The sequence below is a fragment of the Strix uralensis genome, chromosome 10 (assembly GCF_047716275.1).
Source record: "Strix uralensis isolate ZFMK-TIS-50842 chromosome 10, bStrUra1, whole genome shotgun sequence".
NCBI lineage: Eukaryota > Metazoa > Chordata > Aves > Strigiformes > Strigidae > Strix > Strix uralensis.
This window is the reverse complement of record NC_133981.1, coordinates 9,800,520-9,820,559: the sequence shown is the minus strand read 5'-3', so window position 1 is coordinate 9,820,559 and position 20,040 is coordinate 9,800,520. Positions and strand designations below refer to the sequence as shown.

At 37.1% G+C, this 20,040-nt stretch overlaps 1 protein-coding gene across 1 annotated transcript in view; it reads left to right on the top strand.

The window, feature by feature from the left end:
* The window catches only part of SHQ1 (SHQ1, H/ACA ribonucleoprotein assembly factor), a 53,349-nt gene that overhangs the window by 9,074 nt on the left and 24,235 nt on the right, over window positions 1–20,040 (top strand). The window contains exons 7-10 of the mRNA XM_074879182.1: window positions 4–131; window positions 10,557–10,711; window positions 12,525–12,578; window positions 15,177–15,300. Coding sequence (XP_074735283.1) covers window positions 4–131; window positions 10,557–10,711; window positions 12,525–12,578; window positions 15,177–15,300 — 461 coding nt within the window. The remainder of the gene's footprint in view (window positions 1–3; window positions 132–10,556; window positions 10,712–12,524; window positions 12,579–15,176; window positions 15,301–20,040) is intronic.

Sequence of the window (20,040 nt, the reverse complement as noted above, 5' to 3'; positions counted from 1 at the left end):
TAGAGCTGATTTTTTTGAAGATGAAGCTATTCAGCATGTCTTAAAGTACAAACCGTGGTGGGTTGACGCTCATAGAAAAATGTCAGCCTTGCAGGGAGAAAGTCATCAGGAACGTGACACTCATACATTTGGTGAGAACATGTATATACACACACCTTGTTGCTTGAATGCTAATTGCTGTGATGCCATGTTATATTCTAGGTTATTGTTCTTAAAGGAAGAAATACGGTTTTACACTGCAATTTTCAGTCTTAACCGTTCTTCATAGAGGAGTATTCTGTTGCTTGTCCTGTCTTCAAAGAAAAAACTTTTTTCCCTGAGGGACAGTTATATACTGGAATCTGAGACAGTTGTGTGTGGAGCAGCTGACTGTATATTATAAAGTGGTTGTTTCATCTTAAGCATTTATCCGTTAGTTATGTAGTGTAGTGCTAACAAATTTTCACATAACAGATTTTGGAGTTAACTGTTCATAAAGGCCATTCTAGAATTTCAGGTATCAATGAAGAGAAAGTTCCATTTTAAGGGTATGCTGTAATCTTTAAGATTTCAAAGGAGCTGCTAGTGTCAGTAAGTCATGGCATCTGAAATCAAATCAAACCTGTCTTTGTGTAGTGATTGTAATAGCTAGAAAATGGGTCCTTTGTTGCTGGTGCTCATCCCTTTTTTTATTTTTTTTGAGAAACTGTTCTCCCTTTCCTAGTTATATTTTCAATGGAAAAAATAGTCAAAACTTTTTTGTGCCCACTTCCAAATATGGTGCAGACTCTTCTCAGGAAGTTTTCTAAGAATCAGCTGTGGAAGATTCTACTAATATCAGATCAGCCCTTATCTCTGTTTGTTGAGCATGTCTTCTGGAGGATGTTTTATTTTATTTACATGGTACCACAGAAGTTTGTGGCATTTATTACTCTACTGTTATTTTTTGGGTCTTGGAGACTTTTTTTCAGAGGAAAATCTTTGTGTCCTTTTAGAAACTAGAAGAGATGGTTTCAGGTTTAATAGATGACCTTGTAACAGAACCGTTAACACATAATTGAGATTACCTTTCTGTACACAGTGATTGCAGAGAGCATTACAAGTTACTATTATGCATATTCTTTTATTGTCCTTTGTTCATTTCCTATGTAGTATGAAAATCCGATATTACTGAAGTAGATAATGATAATCCCTTCACCAGAGGATCTTAACAAATATTAGTGCACTTATAATACCTGCACTTTCACATTTTGAACAGAAGAACAATGGAATTTGGGTAAATGTTGTGTATTTTACTGTGAATGTAATCTGATCTTCATTACTGGTCTCTTTTCAGCCTCTGAAACCAGAAATTGTTAATTATATCCATCATAAGCGTTTGATTTAAAAAGCATTGGACAAAGGTACAAGAGCCTTGGAAACAGAATAATGAAGGGTTCTTTTGTTTGTTTTTATCCATTCACTCCTTAGTAAATGAAACACTGCTAATGTTTGCCTGTGTTAAGGAATATAATGAAAATGAAGAGCTGCTGGATGATTTTATTGATAAAGAATGTTTCTACTCCAAATTGAGATTCTGAAGAAAAACACATATGTATGTTGCTGGGTTTTAGGGGCAACAACAACAGAGAAACTACTCAAAAGGCTGGCAAGCCTGCTAACGAAAGTTACGCAGAAAATGGGACTAGGTAAAGCATCATCTTTTCTCTAGACCATGTTATACCAGGTATATAGTTAATAAGGATGATCAGAAAAATTTAGTCTGACCTTTGTATGGCTGAGTGAAGAGGCTCATGTAGTTTTGTGGATCTTGAGGAAATGTAAGTAACATAAGAGGCTATCTGGTGTTTTGGTTATGTTAATGACAACAACCTGGCCTTTCCCTTAGGAAGACCTCGGTGTTGATAACATTGTTACTGCTGTTTATATGGCAACAGTGGCTGGGGGTGGCAAGTGACTGGAAGGAGGATCTGAAACCATTGGAGGTTTCTAAACCTGCGTGAGTTGTGGTGAAAGAAACCACCATGAGAGGGAGTGCAGGTTCCACTCGAAGGTCTCTTATGAATGGAAATATAAAAGGGCGGGAGATGGGTCCAAGCTGTTGGACCTGGAATCTGATCATCAATAGGATGCGTTTGCTGTAGTGTTATATTGCTTTTATGCTTTATCCAAATCAAAGGGATGGTCTGGCTAATCTGAGTTACAGGTTCGGGAATTCTTACAAGCTGAATGCGATCTGCCTGCGCATCTGCATTCATATGCATTCCAGTATGCATGCTTAGTAAGTGGAAGTGACTGAGAAAAGGCACATAAACAAAACAAGGACTGTGCTAAGTGAAGGACCTTCTTTACTGCTTGAGAAATTGTGTGTCATTTCCAATAGAACTGGGGAAAAGTCTGACTGCACTAAGCCAGGCTGTGCTGTACAGCTAGAAGGATAAGGAGGCTGTCATTAGTTTCAGTGCGCTTGTAGTAAGAAGCCTTTGAACACTAGTGCTTAGCTGTAAAAAGCCAAAGGGTACTCGAGCGCAGAAGCTCTAGGGGCCCAAACGTTATGTTTTGCAGTGTGTTTCAAGGTATTTCATGAAGAGATGTGTGGAGATTCCTTGAGCCTCTGTATGCCTGTATCCCTCTGCAGGGAGGTGTGAGGTCGAGTATTCTTTATTATAAAAATCAGATAAACCTGTTTAAGGGCGTAAAGGAGGAGGGATGGAAACCTTTATACAGTTGCTTTTTATTGCTTATGGAAAAGAGGCATAAAAGGGAGTACCCTGATTTCTTACTCTTCCTGAGTTCCGAATTCATGTCTTGTGTTAAGGAAAGCATCTAAAATAAGGTAATTTCCGTTATCTTGCCTGATGAGGACTTTGAAGCATACAGCTCGTAAAGAGACTTCAAATATCGGGATGTTTAAAACATGTGCAGCTCATGATAGGGTGTACTGCCATGGCCAGCTTGCAGAAATATTTGTCTGTCCCGTGGAAGCGAAGGTTGTGTTCTTGATTAAACATGTGCTGTCCAAAGCTGTTACACAAGAACATGGAAGCTGAGAGATGTGATAGAAATCACAGATGTGCAGCATCTCCTACTGGGGAAGTCCGCTACCCTCAAATGTGAAATGGCGTATCTTTTTAGAGGGTTGTTTATTGACGGTAAATGATGATTTGGTAAGACAAGAAAGTAGGAATGGTCATGTTAGAACTGATGGTAGATTACAGTACAGGCTACCACAATAGAATTTGACACCTGCTACCTTTAGAGTCCATGTATTTGGTGCTCTGACACTGCTGCCATTAGGACAGTTCCCACCTATACAGTGTCTGTGGAATCAGGAATGTCACTGGGAACTGGCTCTGCAAGTTACTACGTGGAATAGTGAGTTTAGTTTGGGAAAGTGACATAAAAATTAGCAGGTTCTTTGAAAGTATATTTTCTTATTCAGAAACACTGAATGAAGAGAATTATTTTTTTGTTTCTTCTTTTTGCTGATTTATATTGATGTCCTTTTGGTTTTTATCTTCATTGGTTTCTTGGAACCAAAAACTTGATTACTTTTGTCTTTATAATGTCTTTGGCTATAAGGAGTAATTAGAAATACAGGTTGCTGCCTTTTTTTATAGCATTACAATTAACTGAAGATTTTGCTTGGTTGATTACTGCTCTTACTTTCATCCCTGGTTATTCTCTTTTGTTTTTACATCATCAGGTTTTTTAATGTCTCATTACCAGATTTTTTTTCTTTTTGGATCAGCTCTTTGCATTAGCATTTACAGTCTTCAGCTCTCCTCTGTCCTTACCTTGAATCTATTTTTATTTGACCTTTTTGCTTTTTCTCCAGCTTGCGTGCATGGTATGTGTATTTTGTGTTTTTTTAATTTCGTCCTTTATTGTCCTAAATGTCTCTTCTTTCTTTTGTCCTTTTTTACATTTTACTGTGTGTTGTTTCTTTTTGATCTTTGTGGGGTTTTTTTGTTTATTTTCTCCTTAGGCTTGTTAGCCACCAGGCAGCTAAGATGTATGGCTGAGGAACCAGAAGAAATACTAGAGTGCAGGTTTCACCATCATGTTTGTAGCAAAATGCCATTTTTTGGAGTGGACATCTTCTAAAGCTGAAAGGCCCAGATTTTTTCACGCTTACAATGTCTAATGCAAGTCAAGTAATACTCCATAAAGCCTAACTAATTACACAGCCCTTCCCATGAGGGAATAAAACTTGTGGAAAGCTTGCTTTCTGCTGCTGCTGAAGTTTACATTAGAGTCTTGCTTCTACAGATTCCAGCTGAAAGGTTTTGTATTTTGTAACAGTCATATTCAACTTAGTTAAAAGCTCATTTTTATCCTACTTTAAATTGCACAACTGTAAAAACTCCTTTTTAGCCAACACAATAATCTTCAAAGGCTCAGGCTGACATACGTATTTAATATAACATTTATATGTTCCAGGGATAATTTATTTCGTTTACAGTAACCTATCATGCTTACCAGTGACCATTCTCTCTTTCTGATCTCTTTATAGAATAAGAAGCAATTTCTTCTTAAAGATCCACCTTTCAGTAGGGCTCTGCTCAAATATATACCATTACTGGTAGATTCATAAGTGTAGATTTATCACATTTCTGCAATTGTTCTGTCTACTTGTTTTACTCAGTCTCCTGGGCCTTTGCAGCATGTGTACCTTCCTAGCACTGTTCTGCTTCAGAGCAGGTATTTTTCACGTGAGGAAAGATTACTGTTTATTCATGCAAAATTCTTAATATATAAACGATAGGTCGCTATTGTAAAGTATCTCAGATTTTAAAAGGCAAGAACAGTAGGACATGAAAGAAAGAATGATGCATGGTTTTGATATGGTTTATAGGAACTGCAGATTTGTTAAAGAATAATGACCAAAATTAGTATAAAAGAAATCGCAAGATCCAGAAAAGACCGTCCCAAGTCCAGTGACTTTATGGAGAATGCTTGGAGGAAGAAGGTCAGAACCAACATGGAGGAAATGTGCTGTAAGTGTTGATTTGAGAATTAGAGAAGGGTGAAAGCTTGATATGGAAGAAGAGGTATTTGTGAAGGAGCTAAAATTCTGGAGGAATTGTAAAGAAACGGGAGGGATGAACAAACCAGACTTGACTGATCATAGTTTAGAGTGAATATATATGTGCAGAGGAAGACAGCTTTAGGATTTTTAGTTCACTTCCTGAAGAACTGAAGCTCGTCTGATCACAGTCTCCTCGACAGAGCATTAGGGGGTCTCAGAGATGGCCACTTCCTACAAGTTCTGCAAAAATGGCCCGTGTACAAGGGAAAGAGTGCTTTTACTGAATCTTCAGTGCATCTTTTTAGATGTTACAGAGTCCATACAGGAAAGAGATGTTATCAGCATGTCAGCACTGTGGAAAGTTTCAGTAACCTTTCATACCTTATCAGATAGCAACACAACAGACAAATCAATAGAAAATCAGCTTCATTAGTTCAATTACTTGTTTAAGTTTACAGTATTATTATCAAGTATTTTTAAGACAGTATCCAGCACTGGGGGAGATGCTGATCCTCAGCAAAGCCTTTGGGTGTCTTTCTAGTCAGAGTAGTGCTGCCGTTCCTCTTTTAATGTCTTAGGAAGAGCTTGAAAAGGAGAGACTTGTTTGCCACTGATTAAAATCAGTAGCTAACTTAATTCCTGACTAATCTGCTTTCTGCTGACTAATCTCCTCCTTTATCTGGTGTTGCTGATTCCTTTACGTACAGGGATAGAAGTACATGTTTAAAAACCTTAATATTGTAGCATAATATTTTAGTTAACATTAAAAAGAAAAAGGGGAGGGGGTGGGATCAGTTCTGCTGTTATTTTCCTTTGAGATAGCTGTGGAATTGAAGACTTGGCTTGACAAGACCATAAGCCAAGGCTCGGCTTTCACCGAAAGGCTAGACCAGCTGATTGTTAGAGGTCCTTCTGACCTATACTCTTCTGTAATTTTCTGAGTCTGACTACTGAGTCAGCTATCTGTCTAGATAGCACATTTTATCTAAGTACCCCTAACACATTTAGAACTGTGTCATAGTAGTCTTGAGATACAGATCTTACACAGGCTTGATTTAAGTGATGTGATTGGTGGCGTAAAATATCAGTAAAACCGTAACAAAACACCCTCTAGCTGTCAGACCTCATCCTCCCCTGTAGAGATTAAACTGTACCTCACTGACAGTTGGATACTGAAGGGCAATTTGAAATATGTTTATTTTAACATGAGGAATGGCTGGCTTAAAATAAGTAGATGATTAAAAAGTATGGGTAATCTCTGTAGTATCATCTAACAGTAACTTTGTATGTGAGATTAATTTGTCTGATTCCTTTAGACATGCATATATTAACACCTGGTTATGCTGTGGCTAGAAGAAGCATGATTTTGGCACTGACAAATGTGCAACACATTTTAAAATCAAACTTAAGGAAAACTTGTAAATTTAGTACTTGATAAATAGCAGCAGATGCTGCTTTGCATTAGATTAATTGTTGTACAGATATTGTTAGATAAAACATTAGTAATGCAAGTGTACAAATGTGTGCAGGCTTAATATAGCAGAAAATGTAATTACAATTTTACTTGTTCTGTTAGTCTTGTACTATGTACTTGTATTTTTGAATTGGGAAAACAAAGTAGGTGGTGGTTTTGATGTGTTCATAATGAGTTTCAGGCCTGGATAATTTATTATCCAAAACCTTTAAGGAATGGATAGATATTTATTTGTAAAATTGAAGTATTTTCTCCAGAGAGAGAAATTTTATTTAGAACACCTGGCACTTTGCAGTGAGTTAATGAACATCTTGTAACATTTACCTTTGGGAACTGTCTAGTCTATGTTGTCATTGCTGTTGTCTGGTAGACTTGCAATTTCTGTGTTTATGGTCCAGTTGTATATGTTATGATGCTTCAGAGAGTTCAAGTTTTAGAGGAAGAAAACTTTATCTCATGTTTTATGAACTTCACTAGGAGTTTCTTTGCTTTCTACTTGGATGGAAAGTATGGTTCGCATGTACATAGTCTTCTAGAATGTGAATTTTAGGGAATCTATCAAATGCTTGTTAGTAAAACTTTAGAAAGTCAATTTTTTTGCTCTCAGCGTTGGACTGTTTCTTATCTCTGATGATAAGAGAGGTTACTTTTTATCAACTATGAGACAAAAACAAACTTCAGGTTGTAGTCGCTGATTAAGAAGAGTGGATCCAGTACTGAATATAATGAGTTTCTGAAGGAGAACAGTTGCATTCCTGACATGTGCGCATCTTGGCTGCTAACTGTAGCCAGCACATTGAGGTGGGCCTAGAAATACGAGAGTGCCGGCATAACTGTTTAACAGTTATTCTGTCTGTGATAGCTTCTCGTGTGCTTTGAAGGAATTATTTAGCTTCTTTGTAACAAATGTCTTTATTACTGTAGTCATCAGAAGTGATTTTAAGCTTTATGAATCTGATCTGCTCTAGTAGTCTTTGCTAACAAACTTCTGGATGTTTATTTTTCAGAATTTCTTTTTCATCTTTAGCTTCAATTTCACTTCTCCCCTTTTGTGCTTCTCTTCAGGGTGAAAGCACCACTTGCATATGATTTGATAATCAATTGCATTGTAGTCCAGGAGAGGGTTTTCTAGTGAAAGCTAGCTGGAAGTGGAAATGCCTTTTCTCTTTCCAATCAGACCTTCTTCTAACTGTAAACACCCTGTTGTGAGAGTTCATTAAACCCATCCTACTGTAGCAACTTACAGAGTGGTTTTATGTTACGTTTTTAGAAACTAATTTTTTTCAAATGTGCTACAACATTGCACATACGCTTTTATGGATAATCTTGATATGAATGATAGAGGTGACTCACTGAAGAATCAATGCGATTTCAGAACTTATAAAGAAATTTGCTGATAGACTACAGATATATCATCTATATTTGTGATTTAAGGGGTAATACTGAACTGCATTGCATTAACAAAAAAACAGAGTTAGAACTGCCATAGTGTTGCTAAATTGTCACTTTGTACTAGATCATAGCAAGTGGAAGAGATTGGCTTTCTCAAGATGATATAAAAGCTGGAATTTCTTTTGTGGGAGCTTGTAAATAAATGGAGACTGGCTTGACTCCAGAGAAATGTTTATCGCATCAAGAAGTTTCCGTAGGAATTTAAATCAAGTATTTCATGGTTATGAAGCTGATAGAAACATTTACAAAGTTCGTAAAGAAGAAACATTCAAAAATGTTTTTCCTAATTCATAATTTTATGTCTTGAGACGAGGTGTGTGCATATGTACGTGCCTTTGGCGTCAGGAACATTTGTTTCAAAACATGTTGTAAAATTAGAAAGCTCGTAGAAAGCTCCTGGGGTAAAGAAGACCACATGCCTTATAGGCAGATTGTATCCCTGAGAATGTGGATTGTGTAAAATGATGCTGAGCAATGTTTGAGGAGAAACACCTATAAGCACACTTGCAATCATTATCCTTATGACAGAGAAATGGGCAAGGGGTGTAAAAAGAAACTTGGTTTACTAGGAGTTGTAACCTTTTCTTTCTGTAACCCGTGCTGTAACACCCACCCCTAAACCCCCCCCTGGGGATTTAGCTGCCTGTCCCCCAAGGGTCCAGGGCTCTGGATTATGGGTTATGCCCAGCTGGGTGACCTTAGCTCACACTGCTGAGAAAGAGCTGTGAGAAAGTCTGTAGAAAAATAAGAACAGAAAAATTGCAGATAGGATTGTTGAGACAGAATCGTAGCTCCAGGATTCCACAGGTAAGTACCAACATGGAAGATACAAAATCCTAAACTGGAAAAACAAGGAATCAAGTTGGGGCAGGAATTGTTGGGTTATCAGGTTAAGTTGTTAGTGCTGATGAAGCTGGTGGAAAGCTGGTGACTCAGCAGTGTTGAGGGATCTGTCTCAGGGAGCCACAAAGGCTGACCCTTCCCAGCTGCCTCCCTGGCTAGCAAGGACTCTTCGGGTGCTTTATCAAGGGTGTTGAACATAGTAATGCTTAGCCAGTATCACAGCCTCATCTTAGTGTGTTAACCGTTAATTTTTTACATATTTAAGTTTGTACATCTTGCCTACAGCTTTTGTCTGCCCTCAGCTAAGTATGCCAGAACGTAGTGACTCAAAAAAGGGGTAGTAAAAGAATAATTGAAGAGAGATTTCAATATTAATTGTAAGGTTTTGTTTTTGCTGTGTCCCCCCCCCCACAATAAATAATTAAAATTCAGTGAGTTAAGGGGTACATTGTGTGTCTCCCCCCTGGCACTCAGGGTTTATTTTGAAAGTGTAACGAGTGCTGCATGAGGCTTGTTCCTGTTCTTGGCGAAATCTCCTTCAATGAGTGATGGTTGAAACTCAGGCTGGTTCCAGTGTTACAGGTGCTTGAACAAGTCACGGAGCAGGACTTCCTCAAATACAACAAAGCATCAGCTGTCAAGCTAGTAACACGTTTTTCTCCTGTCAAGTCACCTTGTGCCTGTAACTTTCTTCTGTGTTGTGACCAAAATGTGCTCACTACATCTATCCTATTCAGTAAATCAGAGCCTGTTGACGTGGAGTGCCTGCGCTCCACGCAGCCTGAGTGAAAATCTCTTTGCTCTGGCTTCTGGCTGTTTTAAGTGTACTAAATGCGTTCTTGATTTACTTTGAGTTTGTACAGAGATGGCTTCTAGTCAGTTATCTACTTAATCTCTACTGTTATTTCAAGGCAATTCTGCCATCCTTTCTGAAGTGTTTTAAGTACTCTTCAGAAGGGTTTACCATTCAATATTCAATCTTAGCTATCCATGTCTATACCACTGTTTCCTAGAGGAATACTTTGATGCATTGTCACAGCATGCCTGCTATGTTGTTGTTGTCATCTTCCTCATGCATCCCAAAGAGAAAGTACAGGGTGAGAAGATTCTTTGGGTCGCTTAGTGTAGCCATACTTCTCTAAATGAGGTAGTGAAGGTAAGTAAAATATGGTGGTCACTGATGGTGGATGCTGTAGCTCTTTGGAAGGAGACACAGCTTTCATAGCAACATTGGTGAGGACAGGATTTTGATCTTTCTTTGCTCTTCCTCAGACACTGGCCTAGCTTACATGCCTAGCTCATGAATTGAAATTGATGAGGCTTGGAAATATGGAATTGTGCCTTTCCTTTTTTTCCCTTCCCTATTTCTTTAGTTCTTACCCTTTTCTACAATAAGAAAATATATTTGGTTTTGTTATTTTTATCCCATACAATGTGGACTTAAGAAACTTCAATTTACTCAGATCCTCATTGTGCATTTGTGTAAGATACCCAGGTATCCACAAAAATCCTTGGCACTTTCAGAGGGGTTCAAAATTGCCATGTGTACATGCAGTACATTGCAGGGCTGGAACTTGACTTTGAAAGGAATACATCAGCGTTTAATAAAAGTTAAAAATGAAAGTAAGAATGATTTAGGCTTTTTCTTGAGTGATGAGTGACTTGTGATTAGTTACACACTTCTTTTTAAAGAGACTATTGAATTAGTATTACCACCTATTAAAATGAATGTGCTGGCTTTAAATTCATAATCAATTATCCTTTTACTTTTTATAGTTGTCTTCTCTGAGGAAGAGAGAGAGCAGCTGAGAAAGTTCACAAATAAATCTTATCTTCTGGATAAAAAAAGTCGTCATCATGTGTATCTTGGTTTAATTGATATCCTTCTTGCATATTGCTATGAAATCTGCATCAATGAAGGAGACAAGAATGTAAGTTAAAAAAATTTTAAAAAATTTAATGTTTTAGGAACCTAGTGCTGGACGCTGTACTGTCATTTAGGAAACTTACCTTTTAAAGTGAAATTACTCCCAAGTATTAAAAATACATAATTGAATAAGTTAAAATGAAAGACTTTGTATTTCTAGATTGTGCTCTTGGGGTGCATATGGGAAATAATATGATTTCTAAATACTTCTGTTCTTCTGGAGGATCATTTTAGCTGTAGGAGAGAAGTGGAGTTGCAGGAGACTCCAGACAATTCTATTTGTTTCTGATTTATTTTGTGTTGTAATGTGTCTTGATTTATGGAAATGCAGATTTCACAAAATAATTGTTCTTTTATATTGATGGTTCTTCCTTCTGTTTTTTGAACAGTTCCATAATAGGTATGTTTGTAATAACACCACTACTGATTTGGATTCTGAAAAAACATTGGAAATCGTTAAGTCTGTAGGACTGAAAAACTATGTGTTTAGTGTTTTATACAGGCTACCATTATATGCCTTTAACAAAACTGATTTTTTGGTAGGGTTTTTTGTGTTGTTTTTATTTTTGTTTTTGTTGTTTTTTTAAAGCTTACGCACTGGGTATGAAAGGTGTCTCCTGAGGCATTTGGAAACAAGAGTGAGGCATTCAAAATTTTTAAAATTAACACACATTTAAAAAATAAAAAAGTCCTAATGCAGAATTTTCTTTTTCTAGTATTCAAACACTGGAGGAAAGTAGGAAGGAAGGTTTCTATTTTCAGGATTCTGGTGTTTGCCCATCTCTTACATAAGCAGCAGCCAGCTTTCTTTTGTGTTCTGTATCCTAGCCTTTTTACAGGATATAAAGAGTTAAGAAAATAGCAGAAGTTTAGAATGGATTCCATGCTGTTCTGTGGATAGCTTGCCTTTTTCAAATGGACTTGCTTCCCAGATACAACTTTGTGTCTAGCATCTCCTCTGCTGGTGTTAAGCAGTGAGATGTTTTCTCAATGCTTTTAATCAAAATATATTCAAAACCATTCTATCCTAATCAGACTGAATTGTGGGGCATGGATTTTAGAATGGCAGATGGAAATGTCCAGTCCTGCTTATTCAACAGAATCATCTAGAATGGTTGTATTGTGTGTTAGTGTTCCACAAAATTGCAAATATGTGAGGAACACAATCGTACAATTCTTTATTGATCTTTGCAATAACCGTATGGTATATGTGGAAACACACTGTGATTTTTTTTTTTTTTCCTTTTTTTTACCTTTTTAATAGGAAAACCAAGACATTCAGGCCACACAAATCTTTACTAGAGCCAGGATTATAGATCAAGGCTTCCTGGCTTTTTGCCCTAATCATCCCACTAGACCACACTACCACACAAATGTATGAATCTGTCACATTTTAAGAATAACGACATTTTACATGTACTGCTGGCTTTAGGACCCTCCCTGAAAGCTATAAGTCTTGAGCTGTTTTCACAACACAAAGCATTTTAGCTTGAGTTTTGATTCAAGTTTCTGTTGCTTTGTTAAAAGGGACAGAATTCCACTAAATACTATTTTTCTATGATTGCTGTTGTATTTTAAGGGCTTTGTGCATGGGCTGGATATTCCCAATACGGAAACCAATTCAGTTATTTAATATCTGCATTGCAATATAATTTTTAATGCTGTCCTGTGGCCATTTCAATGCACGTAATATAATTACTGCTTCGTATTCACAAAGGTTCTTAAATTGCTGCCAGAATGTTGTCTTAAATAGTTTGCCAGCAGTCTTGAATATTGAATTAGATAATACTTGTTTTACGGTCTCCTCTTAAAATCAGGTTGAATCATCTTGGAATGTCAGGAAACTGAGTGCAACATTGTGCTGGTTGGAGGTAAGTTAAAACTTGAGTTTTGCATTATGTGTTTGCTGTATAATTTGGTTTTGGTTTTGTGTGTTGCTTTTGTGGAAATCTCACTCTTTCAGTATTGAAGATGAATTGAGTGTATGTCCTCTTTTTAATAACTGCTACAGGAAATTGAGCTCCCAGCTAGAGGCTGGAGTAATACCTCTCATCTGCCTGGGTGCTGGGCCGCCTTCTGGCCCGTTCTGGAAAAGCTGAGGATAGGCATTACGAAAGAGCTGCTCATCTACACACTGTCCCTAGCTCCTGGGCTTGATTCACAAGTTCTGACCTTTTATTTAGGAAGTAACCGTAATTATTCCTCAAATATGTCCACGATATGTGTGTGCAACTCCATGCTTAGGGCAAGAAAATGCAGCCTTCCAGCTTCTTGATCAGAAGTTGTAGATACCTTCCCGTTTAATTGGCTAAAGCATGTTAAAATAGAAAGGCCATAAAGGGCATAAAAAGCAGGGAATGTAATTTCTTAGTGTTCTTGTGTCCTTTAAGTCCTACCTCAGATACATGTTTTAATAACTTTTGAAGGTGTCAGGCCTTAATAAAGCAGCTTATTGTTCACTTCTGGGGGTTTTGACTTCTGAGCCTTTCTTCAGCCTTCCAGTTCATCATTCTGCACTTCTAGCTTGCTCTTTTTCTTCGCTGCGAATCAGGTGGTTTCTGGCTTGTCCTCAATTGTACTGTGTGGCTTCAGAGTACGTTGGAGAGTAGAACTGGGAAGTCCAGAAGTAAATGCAAACCCAATGATAGGAAAAACTCTTAGAACTCAATCAAAAGGTGGTGTTTTTTTTTTTTCTCACCTATCATGGAGAAGCTGAATTCCATATTCTTGTAGCAAAATGATCTCAGTTCTGTAATTGTAGAACTGTTGACTCATTAAGGCTTTAGCGGTTGTGTGATCTTTCAGACACGTGCTGAAAACTTCTGTGTCAGGTTTCTTGTAGAGTTTGTTAGTGGATGCATGTTGCTTTACCTGCCCCTTCTTTTTAGGGTTATTGCCACATCCATATTTGTTTAGTTGCTGCTAGCCCTTTGAAACCATCTTAGACTAGAGGAGACAAACTGAATTCTATTCTTTGCACTTTCAGATTGTTAACTGAAAGCACCCAGGCCTGTGCAATTAAGTTGTTACAGAGCTGAAAGTGGAAGGGACTTAACCTGGCCTGTAATCCATTATTTCTTATGATGGCAGCAAGCTAGAAAGGACTGTCCCATCCTCATTCCTGAAATTACTGAGCCAAGTCTCAAGTTAGCAGGATCAAAAATGAAATTTGACAGCATTTTTGGGTTCAGTCCTTCAAATGTTTCGAGTAGTGGAGAATGTTGTGTTCAGTAATAACTTGCTCTACGACAACTGGTTTTCTAGATGTGTTAGTTTTAATTTGTTTCCAGTTGAATAATCTGCAGTAGCAAGTCACAAAGGAGTGCAGTTAAAATGCAATGATTGCCTTGGATCTGAAAAAAATTCAAGTTACGTCCTAACATAGTGAAGGAGGTTTTTTGCATGTGCTTATCCTATAATATAGCAGTTCTTGGCGCAGCCTGTGCCAACAGTATATTTCACACCCAGAAAATTCAGTCTCCTGGCACCAAGCTGTTAATAACTATATCTGTTATACAAACCATGTAGAGGCGGGTGTTTTCATCAATCTGTAAACAAAATTGCCTCAGCTATGGTTTGTTTGAACTGACTGCCATTTTGCTGTGCATGACATGTACACACCTTAGACTCTAAATATTAAATAACAAAACATAAATGATTTAAATGCTTACCAGCAATCCATTAAAATGAAAAATGGGTTGAGGTAGTCATATAATGCAAAAAAAAGTGCTGGCTGTCAGCAAAGCATTTTTATTAATTTTAATAAATTGAGAGTTCAAGATGAAATAGGTATTTTTATTTGAATTCATAAATGGAATATTTTGTCTTGAAAAGTGAAAGTTGGAAAGGAAATCACTCTCTCAAGAAAGTCTTTAATAACTCATTAATGCCTCTGGCCTGAGTAAATTAGAGGTCTTCCTCACTCGTAAAGGAGGACAATGAAGTGCTTTCCCTAGGCAGTTATATTTGTTCCTGTCTTGAATATCTGTAATTTTCATGAAAGGCAGAGTCATGTATCATTTTTAAAGATCTTACATGTACACATGTATTTTGTTAATATCATGTGGTTTTAATTTTTCTTTATTCTTAAAAGGCTTTTTATAGCTTCCCCTTAATATATATAATAATGTGGGACAGATGTAATTTATTGCTTTAATCTAAAGGATGGCAAAGTCTTGAGTTAGATGTTTTATTCTAATGTTCTCTACATTCTTTTTTTTAATTCAAACCCGTTAAAACTTATAGGACTTCTGTAATCCTGCCATGCAAACTAAATGTGTAGTGTCTTGTTTCTGTTTAACATGTTGATTTCCATATCTATTAAAATACAGATTTTTAGATGCATTATATATAAAAATGTGCTTTTTTTCCATTCTGCTATAACTTTTTTCCTTAAAGACAAACAAAAAATTAATTCTTTGTATCGAAAAGCACACGAACTAATTTGGATTTTTCACTGATACACACAGAGTTTCACTAGCATTCATGATGTCCTGGTATCTTTTGGAAGAAGAGTGCTATGCTATCCCCTACACAGACATTTTGGATTAGTGACACGTGCCTGCAGTGATACAGTCATGATACTGCAACTCGGTAAGTTTTTCAGGGGTTGGCAGTGATGCCTGTATAGCCACATTGTTTGTATGTCTGTTTTTTTTTAACAACTTTTGAATCCTTTGGCTGATTTCATCCCAACTTGATAGATACCGACATTTCTGGACATCTTGTGGTTTTGTGGAAATGGAGCTGAGGAGAGAAGAGAACAAACTCAGTGTCTGTATCAGGAAGAAGCTCCTGTAGCAACTCATTCATTAGCCAGCAGATAATACATGCAGTTGTGGTGTAAATTCAGCTGTATTATTCATACCAGAAAATCTGCACATAAGAAGTGTTATGAATGTCTCATTTTTGATCAGATCTTGTATCTTGATAAATCAGGATAGTCCAACCGTGATTTGTAAAGCTTTAGGGTAAAGGTCTTTAAAGTATTTTGCTCTATACTGTATTTGTCTGTAAAGAGATTTTTCTATTGGAAAAAAAACATTTTAATGAAGCTTTTGTTATGGTAGGTTAGATGCTATAATTTTTTTAGACCCTATTCTAAAGTCTCAGTTTTTATTTCAAAGCAGGGTCACTTAAGTTACAAGATTAACAGCAGTCCTGTTGTTTTCTATTGTTCTTTATGTTCTTTAATTACCTGACTGAAACCCTGTTAAGAAAGACTGGAAGGATTTCTGGTGACTTCCATGATTTGTCTCCATCTAAGGGAAGTTTCTAAAGCGTCATTGTCTTCAATTGTTCCAACTGTTCTGTTTGATTAAAGTTCTGCTCATCATGGTTTTGCATTTGTAAATCTGGGCAGCTTCCCTGCATGATTTACTGTTTGGAAGAACTGTTGTTTTAATTTAACTCTTGTCAGTGATGTTAGGATTTTGACAGAAAGGAAGCTTTACCCTAATGTTGAATTCCAGCTCTCCTTGCCAGTTTCTTTTTCCAGAAGTAGATCTTCTGTTGGTTTTGGTTTTGTTTGTTTTCTTTTTTTTAAACTGAGTCAGTCCATTCATTAATTATTTTCTTTTTTCCTGTTCAAAATAACTGTATTTGACATCTAGCCATCTTAATTCCACTGGGAGTGCCAGTTTAGTATTGCCATACAGAATCACCCATTTGAGGGCAAGGGGTAGTTTGGTGGTTCATATTCAGTGTTACAGTTCTTTGTAGGATTAAGGCAAAATGGTTGAGATGACTCTGTGGTTAGTCCAGGGGTAGTCTGGGAAGAACAGAAATCCTGAATCTGTATCAGCATCAAAACTTGTTTTGCATCACTGTTCTTTTAGTACTTCCTATATAATTTTTCTCTCTTGGAAGCAGAAGCCAAAGGCTTACTTGCGTATGTTATCTTAGTTCTCTGCTTGTTGGTAGGAAAATAAGAGTGTAGAGCTGTTCATAAAAAACAAGCAGTGAATACCATGAAAGCTGTTCTGTTGAAAAATAAATAATAATTTTTAAAAATTTTCATAAAAAACTGACTACACACTACATATTTGTAGCTTTGTTTTGTTTCACATTCAGGAGCGGAGCTGTCATCATCTTAATGACTGCAAATTATTCTTTCAGCAGCAATATTCTTTTTCTATATTCCCTGTTTATCCCAGACAGCTTTCATGTAACAGTACAAATTTTCAAACCTATGGTTATTCCAGCTTTGGTTGTGCAGTTGTATGCACCCATGTTTACATCTTGGGTTGTTAAAGTTACTTGCAACTTTTCTATTTATTGTGAGATCCTACTTTCAGAAAAAGCATTCAGTGTTAGATTATTTTTTTTGACAGAAGAATCACTGAGAAGCAGCACTTTGGTTTATTTTCAATGCTTGTGAGTTGCAGGATTAACAAAACCCCACAAATTGCAATATTAATCTCTACTACTGCCAAAAACTATTGATGATTCAAAATACCATTTACTTTATAGCAGTTGGGTAGTGAAGTTTTAAGGGGAAGATAGATGCTGTCCCTTTTCACTTATCTCCACTGGCTCGTGCTGCTCTTCATGAATGTGAAAAAATAAAATTCCGATAACAAAACTGAAATCATACAGTGCTGCCAGCCTTTTAGATTTTTTTTTTCTTAAGAGGACAGTACATGAGAGGTAAGCTATTGGTTTTTCTTTTATGATGGAAAATTGTATTGGAGTGAACATTCAATGATCCAACAAAATATTTTCAGTAGTTTGGCAAGGGAGGTGGCACCCACAATAACTGTGTGTCAGCTTTCCTACTTCATCCTCCTACGCTGGACACGTGGCTGCTGTTGCCTCCTTACCCTCTGCTTCCACAACACAGTGGCCCCAGCAGTGCTTATCGTTGTGGTCTCTGTGTCGCCCACGATGGTCTTGCTCCAACAGCAAAGTCCCCGTCTTCTCTGGAGGAGTAGTTTGGGTATGCTAATTCATTCTCTACTGGGATGGGAGATAGGCTAGTCTTGTTTTTTCTGACCTCAGTGATTTGTGTAAAAATTACTGCCGTAAGCTTTGAAAGAAATTAAACTTTAATTAGTTGATGGTTAGAATGGTTTAGAAGCAGTGGAAGAAGTTAAGCGATGCAGCAGGTCTGGCTTCATTCTGCGCATGTCTGTGCTGTGCTGGTTGCCTGGGAAACGGTGCAGGATGGGGCGACCAGCTGCCTCCACAGAGCTGGCTGTGGATCTTCACGACGCTGAAAAGGCACGTGCAAACCTCACGAAAAGAGGACGTGTGCCCATTTTGGCGGGAGTTGTTAATAGAGGAGAAGAGGATGCTATCTGGAGTATGAGCTGTGATAATCTCCAGGTGCTGCCGGGAAGCAGACAAAAATATATTACTTCATTCATGTGGACATGAATCTATTGCGAGGGGGCATTAGCAAATTAGCAGCATAGTGATAAAAGTAATGGTGATTAATGTTAACTTCTGAAAGTTCTGGGGTTTGTGTATCAAATTAGTATTTCCTATTATGGTGCATGTATAGTGTGAGAAGTACTAAGTTTTTTTAAGTAGCCAACTACCAAAGCATTGGGAAAGATATAAACAGGTACTACATCGATTTTTTGTAATCAGAAGTGGGGGAGAAAAGAAGTGTGTGTTTATGTATTCTTAAAAGAAATAGATTTGTAGGTAATGCCAAGGCACATTTGTTCAGTCAAAATGTTTCCTTCTTCCTTCAGTGGAAGTTGAGCCATGCTTTTGAGGAATTTCTTTTTTTACAGAATACTTAGCAAACTGCAATGTGCAAAGCATAGTAGTTATAGATAGCGTTAAATACTGTTACCCTCTTTGTTTGCTGGAGATGATGCCTTACCAGTTTGGCACTGTGTCGCAATATATGTGTGATGAGTGTAGCTAAAAACAACTGTCGAGTAGCAGATAATGAATTCAATTAAATAGTACCACAAAACTGTTCCTTTTCATGGTGGTGCAGGAGGACTGGTGTTTACCTTAAAGGAAGAATTGATTTGAGTTGACCTCATCCTGACTTGAGGTTCCTTTCAGGATGCTGGTAAGGGAAGCTGGGACATAGTATAATACAATGTTTTGATAATAATAAGCACAGTAAACAAGATTATTTAAAAATAGTAAAGAATTCTGATGGACTGAGTTGTTATGCCTCAAGTTATGTGACTTGACTTTAAAAATATTAGTGCTATGTTGGTGGATCACTTTCAAGGAACAGGATACTGCATTTTTAAGCTATTAAGGATCCTTGTGTGTGGTTGAAACACTTTTTATTTTGAATTAAGACTTCCTGCCAAAGTGTTAATTGTAAGATGAATGCATTAAGCTGATTAATGTTGAGATCCTCAGCAGATTTTTTCATATGCTGTTTTAGTGATCTATAACACTTAAAATACTTAATCAAGACTGTTCAAAATTCAACGTAGTTATCTTGGATATCTGCTGTATTTGTCTGTTCTTTGGATAGGATTAAAAAAGGGAATGAAATGCAGTGGTATGTTCAGTTACAGTGCTGTTTCCAACAAAATGTATATATGGCATTTGTCAGTTGACTAACAAAAATTTATCAGGTGTGGTTTTTATGTAAATAATAGGGAGCTCTTTTCAGTAGACTTGCAATAAGTGGTGTGGGCTTGTTCTGTCAGTATTTACTGACACTGTGTTACCATTGCATAATACTGATGTAGAAGTTTTCATCTATGAGACAGTAATAAAGAGAAAACTCATTTTGCTCTTTTCTGCGACATGAAATAAGCTTTTAAAACTAGCATATTCTAGGTTTGCTTTGATAGAGAACCCTTCAATGACTTGGACTGATGCAGCTGCCAAAAAAGCCCTTAGCCTGTTCATATTTTGGCTTCATCAGTTCTCTGATCCGGTTCACTATATGATTCCACAAATACTTGCACTGGCATATCACAAAGCTGTGGAAAGGAGGGAGGCAAAGGAGTGCAACACAGAGTACTTAAGCCAGTGTAAGTAATAATACTATTGAATACGTAACCACAGCCTGAAAGTTACGACCAGATATCCACCAAAGACTGAAGTAGATACCCAAAGACAGAACCTACAGTGTGGAATTTCACAGAAATAGGCCAAGAATCATCTGTGTGTTATGGAATACCCTACATTAAGGCTTAAATAGTGTTTGCTCTTTAGCTCTTATTTTTTATTCCTGTGGTAAGAAGTTAAATGCAGTTTTGTAGGAGGACTTCTTGTTTATAAGGTGTATGACACATGTTCTGAAAGCAGAAGTTTGGTAGTTTGCTGTGCTCTGTTGCTTTTGTCTGTGTGTAGTCTTTCCTATTTTATTGTCTGGCTAGATTTGCAGCCTTTCTGAATAGA